General features: G+C 38.2%; 1 protein-coding gene, 1 long non-coding RNA gene and 1 pseudogene across 9 annotated transcripts; 2 read left to right on the forward strand and 1 right to left on the reverse strand.

Moving 5' to 3' along the window:
- Positions 1–2,956: 2,956 nt before the first annotated feature.
- LOC148292916 (pre-mRNA-processing protein 40A-like) lies at positions 2,957–6,450 on the reverse strand. 8 transcript variants are annotated; one of them, XM_088244767.1, is made up of 12 exons: positions 6,167–6,450; positions 5,681–6,054; positions 5,522–5,587; positions 5,391–5,440; positions 5,106–5,189; positions 4,961–4,995; positions 4,735–4,840; positions 3,992–4,072; positions 3,811–3,903; positions 3,674–3,718; positions 3,474–3,589; positions 2,957–3,349 (listed from the first exon to the last, which is right to left on the reverse strand). In XM_088244767.1, exons 1-4 carry the CDS (start codon positions 6,255–6,257, stop codon positions 5,426–5,428), a joined length of 546 nt encoding a protein of 181 aa, XP_088100893.1. In that variant the 5' UTR covers positions 6,258–6,450; the 3' UTR covers positions 2,957–3,349; positions 3,474–3,589; positions 3,674–3,718; positions 3,811–3,903; positions 3,992–4,072; positions 4,735–4,840; positions 4,961–4,995; positions 5,106–5,189; positions 5,391–5,425. The 8 variants fall into 8 exon arrangements, with proteins under 8 accessions (XP_088100893.1, XP_088100896.1, XP_088100895.1 ...); XM_088244770.1 differs by having other exon boundaries at positions 3,665–3,718; XM_088244769.1 differs by having other exon boundaries at positions 4,735–4,870.
- Positions 3,673–4,606, forward strand: LOC148292917 (uncharacterized). Its single transcript, XR_015825823.1, has 2 exons — positions 3,673–3,801; positions 4,491–4,606. It is a non-coding gene; the product is annotated as an uncharacterized LOC148292917 (long non-coding RNA).
- A 7,775-nt stretch (positions 6,451–14,225) lies between the features above and the next one.
- On the forward strand, positions 14,226–15,360 carry LOC148292918 (uncharacterized; annotated as a pseudogene).
- The last annotated feature ends 42 nt before the right edge of the window (positions 15,361–15,402 follow it).

The raw sequence follows: 15,402 nt of genomic DNA on the forward strand, positions 1-15,402 counted from the left end.
ATAAAAGAGTAATACAAGACCTTAGTATTGTAAACATCCGAGTTTACAAGTATAAGGACCCAATTTACCATCCGAATGTTCCCATTTACCCTAATATTGTACTACATATTTTTATCTTTGTAAATTTCGATATTACAAGATTAAGGATGCATTTTACAATCTTGTGGAACATGACTGTCCTAAACAGAGTAATACGATACCTTAATATAGTAAACATTTGTGTTTGCATGTATAAGGACTCAATTTACTTTCCTAATGTCCCTAGTTACCTTAATATTGTACTAGATGTCTTTATCCTTGTAAATTACGATATTACAAGATTACGGATGGGTTTTACAATTCTGCGGAACACAGCTGTCCAAAACAGAGTAATATGAGACCTTAATATTGTAAACATCCGTATTTACAAGTATAGGGACCTAATTTAACTTCCGAATGTTCCACTTTACCTAATATTGTACTATATGTTCTTTTTTTGTAAATTACGATATTACACGATTAGGAATTGATTTTATAATATAATGGAACACAAATGTCCAACAGTGTAACACAAGTCCTTCCTATTGTAATATCGTAAATGGGAAGTGAAATCCTGTGGAAAACGAAGCCAAACGTTAAGAAAATAGGCATGCATGCACGTTTGCAATTTCAAATAGACAGTTTGTCAATTGCATTATACTTGTTCAATTTCTAACTCACTGTTTGTCAATTGCATTATGTTTATTCAATTCCCAACGCACTGTTTGTCAATTGAGTTATTTTTGTTTCCTCCTAGGCGACCCAATCTATCAGTGCCCTTTCCATCTTATGGTCACTTCCTTTCAAATTAACTCATTCAATCCATTCACGTACAACAATACACGATCATATTTGACATCATTATATAATACGTTTATAGCATCAAACAAGTTACATAAGCTTTGGGGTTACAAAACTATTTCGAAAGGGAATTGAAATCCTATGGAAAACCAAGCCAGAAGGGTTGAAAAAAGGCATGCATGCACGTTTGCAATTTCAAATTTACGGTTTGTCAATTGCATTCTTTTTGTTCAATTACAAACTAACTGTTTGTCAATTGTATTATTTTTGTTCAATTTCCAACTCACTGTTTGTCAATTGCGTTATGCTTGTTCAATTTCCAACTCACTATTTGTCAATTGCATTATGCTTGTTCAGCAAATCAAAAACCCATTTACTTCTGCTTAGTTTCTTCCTGTGCTGCATTAATTTCTGCTTAGTTTTTCTGGTTTTCTTTTCATAACATAATTACTTGATTTCATAGAGGGAAAATTACCCATAGAAATAGCTGGTTTTCTTTGAGCAGATCAATATAGCAAAATGTTATATTGCTGGTATTTGGGAACTCAAGTGTGGACAAGGATAATTTTTATTTCATTCACTTTTACCTACACCAACCCTTTTAACAGGTTACCAGCATTCAATGGTGTGGATTTAACCCTCATCTCCACTTACTCATCCAATGGCTGATATTTTGGGCGCATGGATACACCACGCCCATTGTAGAATTTTCCTGTAAGTTCAATAGGTGTCACAGCCTTTGCACGATTGGAATGTAAATGAGAATTCTTTATTTATTGATTATGAATTTTGGTATTCTCATACTAACAACGCAAAAGTGCAAAATTTGTTCCGTAAATTGGCAATTGCATATTGGGATTCCAAACGTTGCCTCGCTGTTCGAAGAAGTAGTATTATATGACAACATTCACAAGGAAAATATAATTTCGACCAAAAATCCGAGGAAAATATAATTGCATCCATGTTTAATAGTGTTTAGGACTTAACCGTTCCATAACATTGTAAAGTTTATCTCTAATCTTGTAATAGAGATCATTTCTATTTATGATATTACAAGTTTATGGATACATTTTACAAGTTTATGGAATACTAAGATCCATAATATTGTATAAAAAAAAGGTCCTAAATTTTGTATTTTCAAGATAAACATATAAAAATGGGTCATTATTCTAGTAATGATGGACCTTAGCAACGTAAAATGGGTCATTATTCTAGTAAAAAATGTTTTACAAGATTAAGGAATGAGGGTAAAATTTATTAGAGTGTTGGGCACATCACTGTTCTATAACATTGTAAAATTTATCCCTAATCTTGTAAATTACAAGATTTAGGTTAAAATTTACAAGCTTTGGCATCGTTTTAAAGTTCACTTTCATCGATAATATTGTAATAGCGTAATTTACAATAAAAATGATCTCCATTACAATATTCATTAATTGTTGGGCTTTGAACAAGTAAAATTGCTCCTCATTCTTGTAAAAACAAGGATTTACAAAATCAAGGACTTATTTTATCATAGTTGGGGCATGCAAGGTCCGAAACCTTGTAAAGTTTATGCAAAATCTTATAAAACCATGAGTTTAATTGCCAATCAGGCACTCGGTTTTCACAAATTGGAATGGTAATTACGTGTTATCTATTTATCGATTGTCAACTTGATGGGGCTGAGTGAAAGCAAAATAGGCAATTGATGGGTATCGATTCGATAATATATGGTAAAGCAGACTTTTTTTAATTTTTTTTTTATATCAAAGGCCAAATGTGAGACAAATTTCCATCATTATTTAAAAGTGAGACATGATTTAACCAAAAAATAATAATTCTTAACAATAAAAGTTAATATGTGAAATTCTAATACTTTGTAACTTAATTTATGTCGATCCGTATGACCTAATACTTTCAATTTGTTATAACTTATATTTATTTTACCCTTAATCAATTCAAATGTTTTTTTTCGGAAATAAGCTTATCCTTAATATGAAGGATTTTGCACATAGATTACAACCTTTTGAACATACAATTAATTATAAAGGATTTATCATTAGTGAGAAATTTTACGTTTCATAATTGTGCACAAATAATGACAATTGGACGACTGGAATGCAAATGAGACTACTTTGATTGTCAATTGCTTGACTAGAATGCAAATTACACTACATGTTTGTTAATTGCATTGACAAATCACATATTGTATTTACATTTTCAATTAATTGAGCACATATAATGGCAATTGCTCAACTGGATTGCAAATGAGACTACTTTCTTTGTCAATTGCACGACTGGAATGCAAATGGCACTACCTGTTTGCCAATTGCATTGACAAATCACATTATATTTACATTCACAATGTCGAATTCGATTCTCAACATTAGCTAAAATACAGATGATTAATGGATCAAGACATGATGGTATAAGATGCTAGGTTACACACCTGTTTCTCTAATTCTTCAGCAACATCCTCAAACAATTCTTTTGGTGTTGAACCAGAGGTATTAGATGCAACAGCTTCATACGAAGACAGGTCTTTAACCTACAATCCAAAGACAACACTTATCAAAAGTGCTTCAGATGCAGAAGCAATCAAACATTTGTCTTTTGATTTACTATGCAGCTCTTCTTCATATATTATCTCCACAACAACTAGAGTTGAGCACCTTCATGCAGTAATCGAGCCAGTGAGTTTTAGCTGTAAGAGTACCGTCGGCAACATGTTCTTCCATCAGCTTTCGAAACTCATCGCGGTTTTCCTCTCAACCCGCCACAATTGTTCCTTAAATTTAGCGAAACACAAAGATAAGAACATTGAACCAGAAGAAAGATAAATTATCATTTATATGGATTATACCTTCTGTACCTTATTTTGCTCCTCTTCTTCCTTCTCAAGGTCGCGAATATAGTCCTGCAACAACAAAAAAAACATCATATAGTTCTGGTACATGAACACAACCAATCTTCTCACACACATGATTGAACATAGATTATGTGATCTACCTGGAAAATGAGCAACCTGTCAAGTTTTTCAAGATGCAAGCATCTCTCATCATCCTCTCAGCGATCTTGAACTTTCCGCCACTGGCTGTTCACCTGCAAATGAATGATGATCATGACAAAAGGTAGTAGATAAAATCAGTCATAATAAAATACATGTACACGTTCCTTTTACAAGGCTTACCTTGATAAAGTCACAAGATTCCAGGAATTTTCTATACTATGCAATATTCTGCTTATGCTCTTCAGCCGCCTGTTCTTTTTCCTGCATATAAGAATCGAAACCTAGGTAGTAAGAAAAGGCATCCTCTGTGACATGAGACCACTAATTTTAATCTTCCCACTCCAAACGAGAATGACAATGGAATACTAATACATGGCAATAAATTCACTCTAAAAGATAAATGTATCTCAGTAGTTTTTTTTATTGCTTTTGTTTGAGAAAAGAACTCAAAATTTGAGAAAAGAACTCAAAATTGTATTCTTTTCTGTCAGTTTATATTCCCTACAATCTAGGAAGTGTCAACATCTATATTAAGTAACATGAGCACCCCATGGAGTTTTGTACACCTAAAGGGCAATGAAAATGAGGATACCATTTAAGGCGGTTTTACCAAAGCAAATTCAACTGTTGGAAAATGCAAATTTAAACAAATCCACAAATTGAAGGGAGTTAGAACAAGTGGAGAACTGGACAATAAGTGAGACAGCAGGCCAATAAGCCAATACCACCAGTCCAATTGGTGGTTCTTCAACATAATTCATGTTTAAAGCATGTAGAGGCAATTCTCAATCCTATCTACTTGATACCAAAAATCTTTTCTAATAACATCAGGAATCAAATATAAGGCCCTAATTTACAATACGATATCTATAAATGGTGCATAGCATAAGTCAGAAAATGAAAAATGAAAGGCAAATTGTTACCTTCCTCTCCAATTCTACAATGTAGCTCTCATAAAGATCTTCCCGGTCCCTCGCTCATTCTACAACCTTGAATCGTTCATCATTTTCAAACATACTGAGAGCTTTGCTGATCAGGCCAATACATCAGTCAGAACATCTAAAACATTTTGCATGCTTCCCAGTCATAAAATACATCAAAAAGACTAAACTCAAAATCACACTATTCATAGAACAGAGAGGAGTAAACCTCCATCTGGTTGCTGACGTAAGTTCCTTGGACTCCTTCAGAAAAATATCAAAATACAAACTTTTTTGTTAAGATCAAGGCATGATGTATTATAAAATTATTAAAGAAAAATGCAGTAACCAATTATGACTAGAAAGCAACATACTTGAAACATTTTTGAAAATTCTTCCTAAGCTTTTTTCTGCCTCATGCGCCTCTCTTCATTCTCCAGTTTGTTCCTTTGACCCAACTACTAAATTAATAAATCTCATTAGTTTTAGGTCAGAAAATGATGCGAAATATTCTTGATAAAAATCATGAATATTAATTAGGGGGGGAGTCATTGAGCAGTGCACAATTCTAATGAAATAAAAGTAGTCTTGAATATGTGCAAATAAACAAAAGAACGACCAAGACTCTAAAGCAGTTAAGAAATCATTAATAAGATTACCTCATTAAATGCTTGCTTCCTCTCACCTAGAGTTTTCAACGCACTATTGTCTGATATAACATTTCAAAAACTGTTAGAAGACTCTTCAACAACAAAAGATGGTGATAATACGAATGGAATAGCCAAGCTACCTGCTCCCAAGTCCAATCGGAGTGAACATTTGCAGATTCCAGAAGTGCTGTAAATGCATTTTTTGCCTCCAAAAAGAGAACATAATTATACACATATTATTCTTTGAACAGGCACGGCAATGAAAAATTGGACAAAGACATAAAATCAAATATGTGTACCTGCTTATTGGCAAACACCAATGGTTCTTCATCAACTGTTTTCTCCTCTGACGGAGTCACATTAACTTCAATGCCATTAACAATCGCTTTAGGAGTCTTGGAGTGAGTATCACAAACTATATGCCTCTTGTGGTAATCCTTTGAGGAGCTAAGATCCATGTTACAAACAAGGACTTGCCGCGTGGGAGTGTGAGAGTATGAACCCTTAATGCCAGCTCTTGTAGACCTCTCTTTAGAATGTTGACCATTCTGCCCATTTTTGCTATCAGCCAACCTCCCTAGCTTCAAAGCAATGAGTGATGAATCCTGGCTATTAGATTCAGTGACCGGGCTCGAAAACTTTGACCCAGATTCTCCTTCACACCACTCAAGATCTGCAACACCAGCACCCACCAACTTGTTAAATACAAAATCAATTATAATAACCCATATTAAGGGAAAATTAATGAGAGTAATCTTGATGGAAGAGAAAAACATAAAATTGACCTGCCAAATGGTCCAATGGAACAAACTCTTTGGGGTTGCGATGGTGAGGAAGCCTTCGGTCTGCATAGCTCTCATTCATGACCAGCGTCATTTTGGCCAGATCCTTGACGCCCTACATGAGAGAAGGAGGCTGAGATGAGAGAAAGAGAGAGGAGTACAGGCGTTAAGTCTGAAAACGAAGAGGAAAAAGGATTTAGATGAGATAGAGAGTGAGGGTTTGGGATCAGAGAGAGCGAGAGTTAGAAAGATGAAGTGAGTGAAGAGGGGGCTTAGGTTTTGACGGGTTGGGAATTTTCTTTCAACCTGCTGAGCAGGTTTTTAGGTTATCCCATTCAATGGTGTTGATTTACCCAGGAAATTTTAACAAAATCTAACGGTGAACAGGACTTGGCGCATGGATGCGCCAGGTCCACTGTAGAATTTTCCCTAAAATCAACCCCTAGAAGGCCAGAGAGTTCAATGATTTCACACATTGCCAAAGATGAGAATCATCTCACACATTCAAATTCATACATAAAAGAAGATAAATTCAAATTCATAAATTCACATCAATGATAGCATTTTTGTTTTTTTGTTTTTGTGAATGCAGAGAAAAAGTTGGGAAAAAGAGGAGCACAGTTGTGATGGTGGACGGCTCAAAAGTAGAAGAATTAGACGCATTAAGAGACAATGATCAATTGTTTATCTTTTGAACATGAACATGAAAATGATGTATGAATGATCACTAATAAGTTTCAGTCACTTTATCAATGAAATTCTATAGCATAACTCATGTCAAAGATGAAGATTGGACAAAGAACTTACAACACCTACATTCTATGCTCTGTTGTTGAGCATCTCTAAAACTACATAAGAAACTAAAGATATTACTCTAAAATTCAAACTAAATTATCTCAAGCACAAAAATAATACATTATAAGAAGTCATGGATCTCATGGGTTGTAATGGACACCAATTTGCTCCATTGTCGTGGAGGACAATAAATGTCTCAATCCTATCTCAAGTTCTAGATCATTATTTTATCAAACATAGAATACACACAGTTTACAAAATAGAAACCTGCAATATCTCTTCAAGGATGAAATGGATGCTCCATCGTCTAGCATCTTCCTTCAAGAACCCAGTGCTTTTGGTTTGAACAATATGCAGTCTCAAGGCCATCAATTTAAAGTCCCATATCATTATCAAGAATGAACAACTCTCAAGCTTCCTACCCTCAAATTCAAATAATAAAAAAAGTAAGAAATTAGCAACGTATATCTGAGAGGGAGAAAGGGGAGAGGTGGGAGAGAGAACAATTCGAAAGAAAAAAAAATATATTATAATTTCAAAAAATTACCAAATTCCTATATAAATCCAAAATATTACCAAAATAAATAAATAAGGAATTGCGATTCAATACCCAAATCATTAAACCCTAAATTAAAATAGGACATATAAATCATTTTGTTAGAAAGCCTAGACCAAAATTCAAAGTTGAAATACTTTCTGCTATGATGCGAATCATCTAAATTACACAGTTAGAAAGAGAGGGAGAAAATTAGAGTTCTTACCTACCACAGAGAGGTTGAGAGAAAGCCATCCACAGAGATCCAGATGAGAGTGAGACAGAGAAATCATAACTATGAAAACCTAAAAAAACAAAACAAAGAATCCAGCAATGAAGCAGCAACAACAAGGAAGATACCCAGACCAAAAACCCTAGAAAGGAGAACGAAATGAAGAAGGAGAAGAAGGAGCATGACCTACTTGAGAGGGGAGGAGATGTGGTCGCGGGCATCGTCTCGTCATCGCAGAAGGAGGAGAGGAGCTGCTGTGGAAGGAATCGAACTTGAAGGGAAAGAAATGAAAACCCAACCCTAAACTTGAAATGTCTCTTACTGAGCGAGCAAGTATTTTTTATTTGGTTTTACCTACAGCAACCAATTTAACCGGTAACCAACAATCAACGCTTTGGATTACCCCACATGCCCCAGCTACTCATCCAATGGTCTATAATAAGTGGCGCATCAGTGCGCCTGGCGCACTGTAGAATTTTCCCAGGATGGTGATAGCGGCGATGATAGTGATGTGGATGATCATGAACCCTCACCAGCTGTCATGGCAGTTGATGATGTTACCAAAGTCAATATTGATCTTTCCTCGGGATCAAGAAGTACCCAAAAGAGGCCTCATCAGTTGCGAATTCAGGACTTTTCCCGGAGAGAAACAATTTTAAAAAGCTACCCGGATTATTTTAAGAAGGATTAGAACTTATTCAAATAAAAATTTAGATATTTTCTCTTAAAGTACTGTTCCATAATTGTATAATTAAAACAAATAAGGATCTTAGCTCTATGACTAATTGACTATAGTCTATACAGTATATTAATTACATAAATATTCTACCAAAATTCATATTGAATCATCAATTAATTTTACGAAAATCAATATCACTTAATCTAATCGAAATGCATATCAAAGTATTAATTCAATAAACAAATTAAAATACATCCCTCAAGTTGTGAATTGTACAGCTTCTTCAAGCTTGCTAATGATTAAACGAATATATAGAGAGCCAAATGAGAAAAATAATAATTATAAAACATATTATAAAAAAGAAAAGAACAGAAAAACAGAAGATTAAAAAAAAAAGCCTAGAACAAAACCATAAGAAAAGATTATTATTATTATTATTTTTAAGAAGCAAAGTGGCCTGCGTTCACCTTGTGGGTCTGCAACAAGCAAAGAGAAATCTTCCGGTTTCAAAAAAAGCCATTCCACTCAAGGATTAAATCCTCTCCGCCACTGAATTTGGAATGCTATTGTATTCGTATATGGATTAATTTGATTACAGGTTTTGTGGCGTGGCGTGGCGTGAAGTAAAGACTAAGGCTTTTTGGCCAGGTTTTTAAATAAAAAAAAATTAAGTGCGCTGCGCCTGCGAAGCACAACAGCGCAGCAGCCAAATATAAGACATTGCTAAGGCATTCTCTCAAACAAGTGGTGGGCACCTTCAACACAGATCAAAGGGGCAAACCCAGCCACCACAATGGCTTTTTCCGACAAGGGCAGGTGCAACTGCACCTTTTTACGCCTCTGTAGATCCGCCACTGCTCATGGAGCAAAATTTGTACCATATTTGGAAAATGTACCAAATTTGGTTTATTCTCTAAATAAAGTTGAATGTAGCTCAGGCCAGTCTCTTCCTTTCGAAATGAAAAAGGTTCTCTCATATTTGGGCCGAGAATTAAAAAAATTCCTTTAGAAGCCCATACCTCAACAAGCCTCAGTTTTAACCTACACTAAAGTCAAGAAGGTAAGTAACCGTTACCAGTTGACCCACGTGACGGTCTGAAGATGGTTTCTCGCCATTAAGAATGACTTGACCATCATCTCTCCAGTAAGAAAGAAGGCTAGATAATGGACGCCAAAACCAAGAGGAGCCATCTTCGGACTAGATCTTCGGTTGCGAAAGGACAACAAATCAACGAAATACCCCTTGAAACCACTGGTTCCATCTGTGATATCCCTTCTCCTACATATGAATCGACTCACAATGGCAAATCGGTAGCTGACTTTGGGCAACACTCAAGTGTCATCCTCCAGCCTTCATCGTCAGCTGTAAAGATCTTCTGCCTATAAATATAGAGGTTCAATAGTAGCGCAAGGGGACTCTCTATTCAAAATCATAAGCAACATCTTGTAAACACTTGAACAAAACTTCAAGATTTCCAAATATCAACTTCCTACCCAGATAATTAGTTGTAACTCCTGCGTTTATCTTTTATTGCTTTGTCATTTCCATGGTATGATTCTTGTTTAATCAATTAGTTTAGTTTCTTCTATATAGCAGAAACCTATGTAGATTGGATAGAGAAATCTCCAATCTCTTCAATATTGTAATTTGTTTTTTTAAAAGCAATTAATGGAGAAATCTTTGGCCTTCGTTTCAACTTGTTATCATACTAGAGCTGGATAGAGAAATCTCCAACATCTAGAACCTTTTTGTTTCCGAAGTTTACTTTAGTTGCACTTTAAATATTTACCTGCTTCATATCCTCTCTTCTAGTACTTTACTTTCCCACTTTTATATATTTGAATTTTTCATTGGACAGGCCCAGAATAAAGGTTTTAGGTCTAAATAGGGCTTCCCTAGGATAATCTTCGAGGCTCGACTTCTGTAGGATAATCTTTATCTATTTTTATTTACGTTTAACTTTGTTTCATTTGTAAACTGAAATTCTTTAGATATGCTCTGTTATCGCCCATGCTAGGGTTGGATGTAAGGCTGGAGGCCTATTATGTAAACTGCATGATTTTACCCTGTGCATGCTGCTATTGGGAGTATATTACTGTGTTTATGACATGTTGAAATTTTTGGGAAAGTCCATTTTTCAGGGGAGACTCTGTGGAAATTTTAGCAGAAAGTCTCGTCCCTCTTTTCCTTGATTTTGAAGAAGAGGATATTGTCTAGTAAGTGGGCCCAACATCAGTTGATGTCGGAAACACCACATGATCCATCACGGAGACCGAGAAATTCGAGGCGGGCCTTGTCATTAAGGCCTCAAATTTGGACCATTGGGATTTTTTATTTTTTTATTTTTGCATGAATTTCTATTTGTTGAAGCCAAAAGGTGGTGCATCCCCCTTTAGAGCCTGATTGAGGATGGCCTATGTTCTTTACCTTGTTCTTTTATTAAATTTTAAAAGTATGAATACAAATCATCACATATAGCTTTCGAGATGATGCTCTTTGAAATTTTTTTGGTGTTGAGCGACATGGTTGTGTAAGAGGAGTGAAAAACTTGACATGTTTTCACAACAGAAATTTCTTAGACATCAAATGGATGAAAAGGTGAAAAAGTTAACTAATGAGGTCACAGATTTTGAAAGAGTTGGTGCCTCTTCTTTTGAAGAATCAGGTAATTACTTATTAGGCTCTAATGGGCCACCCACAAGGTCCACACTTACCTTCTTCCCAACTTCAGGCACCGACGAGCTTGCGGGCCTTTTTCCTAAGTCTCTCCTTGGTTCCTCCTCAACTCGCCTCTTCCCAAGGTCTCGAGATAGAGTTTCCTCGGTCTGCCTCTTTTGCCCACCTCGGGCAGGAACCAAGGCAGCACTTGTCGCCTGGCTCCTAGCCACCAACATATGGGGAGATCCCCTGACTCGAGCCTGGGAGCCTCCTACCGACCCTCTCGCGAAGCCCTTCTTCGCCAGCTTCATCAGATTAGCTTGCAGAGCAGGATCATTTTGACCAGGCTTCATCACTGACACGTCACAATTTGCCACACTTAGTAAATCCAACAAAAGCAACAATCAACATAGAGGTAGAGAAAGGATAGCCAACCTGTTGAGCTGAGCAGACCTTCGCTGGCAAGGAGAATATCAGTGGCCCTCTCGGTACTGGGCAAGGCAAGTACCTGGTCAACTTGTTCCTGCTTAACTTCGAACAGCTCGGCTCGCTCCAATTCAACTGCAAAGATTCACCACGTATGTCCATACACAGAAAGGACAAAACGAAGAACATAAATACATGGACACATTTTTTATGAACATATGTAATAGCAAAACAAGGCTCAATTGACAGTCCTGCACGGTGGCCCGACCTGGCATTCTAAAGCGCCTTTGTATCCTAGGCTGCCTCGGCTCGACCCCCTCCACGAATTCCCACGCACCCGAGACATAGAACTAGTGCGGTTTCCATGTCTTTTGCGAGGAAGGGCTACTTTCAATTATCTTCTCCACTGCGCTCTGGAGATAACAGAACCCAAACTGATATGGACTTCTCTTCAATAGGAAGCAGTGCAACATCTGGTTTATGGTCGGCTCTGACTTATGCATCCGCTGCCACAAAGCATAGACACTCACCATGGTCCTATACACATTCGGATTCATTTGATGAGGCGCTACACCCAGCCGACTCATCCACTCTTACAAAAAGGGGGACAGTGGTAGCCGAACACCCTGCTTCAGTATGTCTACACACAAAGTCACCCACCCTAGTGGCGGTGTGCTCGGCTTCTCATTTCCAGTCGGCGCCCTAAGTATAATATTACTTGGTATGGCATGTTCCTCTCGGAGCCAATCTAACTTCTGTCGTGTCATACTACTTGGATGTTCATCAGCTAACCATCCCCCCTGCTAACTCAGTCCCTGTACTCGCCTCAGTCACCTCACTCGAGCCTGTGCCTACCCGCGTGCCAACATTTCTGGGCTTAACTCTATCTCCCTCTACGCTCTGGTCGACACGCGATCTACCCTCGCTTCTTTCACCACCCGACCCACCCACGACAATTGTCACCTCTCCCTGCTCTCATTCTACACGTCCTTCACCACCCTGATCAGCACTCTCCACTCTTTTGGCTCTGCGATACTCGATGTTCCCCTCGAGGGCATACCCTCTCCCATCTGCTCAGCTACCTTATACATTTCCTATACTACTTCTGTGTCTCTCTCATCATCCCTAAAGGCTGACCCGCTGCTCGATGGCTCCTGCGAGTCAGCCATATCTAATCGGCTTGACATGTTTTACACCGCTCCCAACGAAGCACTTCAAACACAATCAATCAAGGAAGGGGCGAGTTCCACAAATCAAAACACACCAAAAAAGGAACACTCGATGCGCACACTCTAAAAAACCCAGAAAGCATGAAAATGCTTGGAAATTCAAATGGCGATTCTGGGCAAGAAAAGAAGGAAGAGGAAGGAAAGAAGGAAAAGGAAGGAAAGATACTTACCAGCAACACCTGCGACCTGGAAAGCTACCATATTCACACACTTGACGCACTGAAAAAAATCGCCTAAACACACTGCTCCAAAGCTCTCCAACGGGATCAATGGCACAAATGCTTGAAAAAAGGCATGCTCCAACCCTTTTATACCACGACAACCATGCGATCCCCACAGTCTACACATCGGGTGCTTCGCTAGGATAGCCACACGTGGTCGAACCACAGCCCCTATCAGACGAAGCGATGGGAAATGAATTGACGCGACCCTTCCAACATGCCTACTGTTAAAGGCCATTAAATGTACCTTTGCTCCGCCAATCGGCCAGGGCCACGTCACCCACACTCAAGTGCCTGCAATTCAAAAACCTGGCGCCACTACTACTCCAAGGAACCTACTCGGCTGCGAACTTGGGGGCTATACTACCCGAGCCTTAGAACTTGGTATAAACAAAAAGGGACAAAAGGGGCTCAGCTCACTCAAAAACATAGGAAATTAAGCAACTCCCCACCCAAGGTTGGCTCCTTGAGGTAAAAAGTTGGGGGGCTACTATTAATGACTCATACCATCACTATGAGCCGAGCCCACCAGGAGAAACCACGTGGCCATAGTGGACCAGATCACTTATATACCGACCCGATCACTTATGACACCCTCGGCATCAGCAGTGGGCTCCTCAAAGCAGAATATGACGAAGCAAAGGTTGGACCAGTGATCGGGTGTTTAGTCACTGACCCGACCGCAGGGCATCATGTCCCAAACCAGAGGAGCATTAATGAAACAGCCTGGCAGGCAGGGAAGGTAGGTTGAGGCACGTCCCATCCCTGACCAAGTGTCACCTTACTCTTCGTTCTCCAGGATAAACAGGCTGGTGATGGAGAGGGATCATTTAATACATCTCCCATCCTTGTTTGCTGTCACTTTGCCACCTGACCCTGTCAAGAAGTAGGGTGATTGGAAGTGAAATAGTAAATGTGATTCAGGCCAGGGGGATAGGAGAAAAGATATCCTCCATAAATATCTTTGTCTCTCCTTCTCCCCCTTATAAGTACCCCTCACCTATCTCCAGACAAAGGTAATAACTTCTTGACCTAATGAACCATATATCCATTTATCTCCACCACCACATAGTTTCTGACTTAACCATCGGAGGGGGCTTAGCTGGGATCAACCCCAGTTCGCTCCTGTTCTGATAAACCATTCTAAGTGTGGAGGTTCTCCCCAGGAGTCCACCTGCTTGCACAATCATATACAAACCTAGGCCCCTGCCCAGGTTCAAGTCACGACACATTAGGGATACACGGTTTACAGAGATCAACCTTTATACCCTAGTTACAATAAGTACATGAAGTTGTCGGCATTAGTGAAGTTATATAATTTGAAATCAAAACATGGGATGAGTGAAGTATGTTTTATAGAATTATTGATACTTCAAGGAGATTTGATTCCATAAGGAAATACAATACATTTCTCTATGTACGAGGCAAAAAAGATTTTGTTTGCATTGGGGATGAGTTATGAGAAAATCCATGCATGCCCCAATGACTGCATCTTGTATAGGAGGGAATATGAAGATTCAACTAATTGTCCTACCTTTGGTACCTCAAGGTGGAAGGAAGGCAAAGATTCAATCTTGAAAGAGGGTGTGTCAGCGAAGGTGGTGTGGTATTTTCCGCCAGTTCCAAAGTTTAAAAGAATGTTTCAATCACGTAAGACAGCTAAGAGTTTGATTTGGCATGCTGATAGAAAATCAATTGGGGGTCATATGTCTCATCCAGCGGCCCGTCTTGGAAACTTGTTGATGATAATAGGCCCGAGTTTGGTAAAGAGTTGAGAAACTTGAGATTGGCTCTCTCATCTGATGGATTCAATCCCCACAATTTTTTCAGTAGCAAATACAGTTGTTGGCCAGTTATCTTAATTACATATAATCTCCCACTATGGTTATGCATGAAATGAAAGTTCATGATGTTGACCTTATTGATTTCCGGTCCTAAACAACCCGAAAATGATATGGACATCTACTTAGAGCCTTTGATTGATGATTTAAAATCTTTGTGGGATGGGATTAGAGGAGTGTATGATGCACACATAGAAGAATAGTTTACACTCAGAGGTGTATTGCTGTGGACAATTAATGTTTTTCATGCCTACGAAAACTTATCTGGTTGTGTTGTTAAAGGATATAAAGCATGTCCAATATGCGGCAATGATACACCTAGTCACAGGTTCAAAAATAGCCACAAAATTTGTTACATCGAGCATAGAAAATGGTTACAAACATATCATCCATATCGGAGGCAGAATGCATCTTTTAATTGGAAACTTGAATATGACACGCCTCCCGAGCCATTAACTGGAGAAGAAGTGCTGCAAATGGTTGAAGGTATTAATAACAAATGGGGCTCGAAAAAAGGGGGAAGTGTTGGTGAAAATGATGGTGACAAAATTTGTTGGAAGAAGAAGTCAAAATTATTTGAATTCGAGTCTTGGAAATACATTCATGTGAGGCATGCCCTAGA

The sequence above is a fragment of the Prunus avium genome, chromosome 7 (assembly GCF_965620075.1).
Source record: "Prunus avium chromosome 7, drPruAviu1.hap1.1, whole genome shotgun sequence".
Classification (NCBI taxonomy): Eukaryota; Viridiplantae; Streptophyta; class Magnoliopsida; order Rosales; family Rosaceae; genus Prunus; species Prunus avium.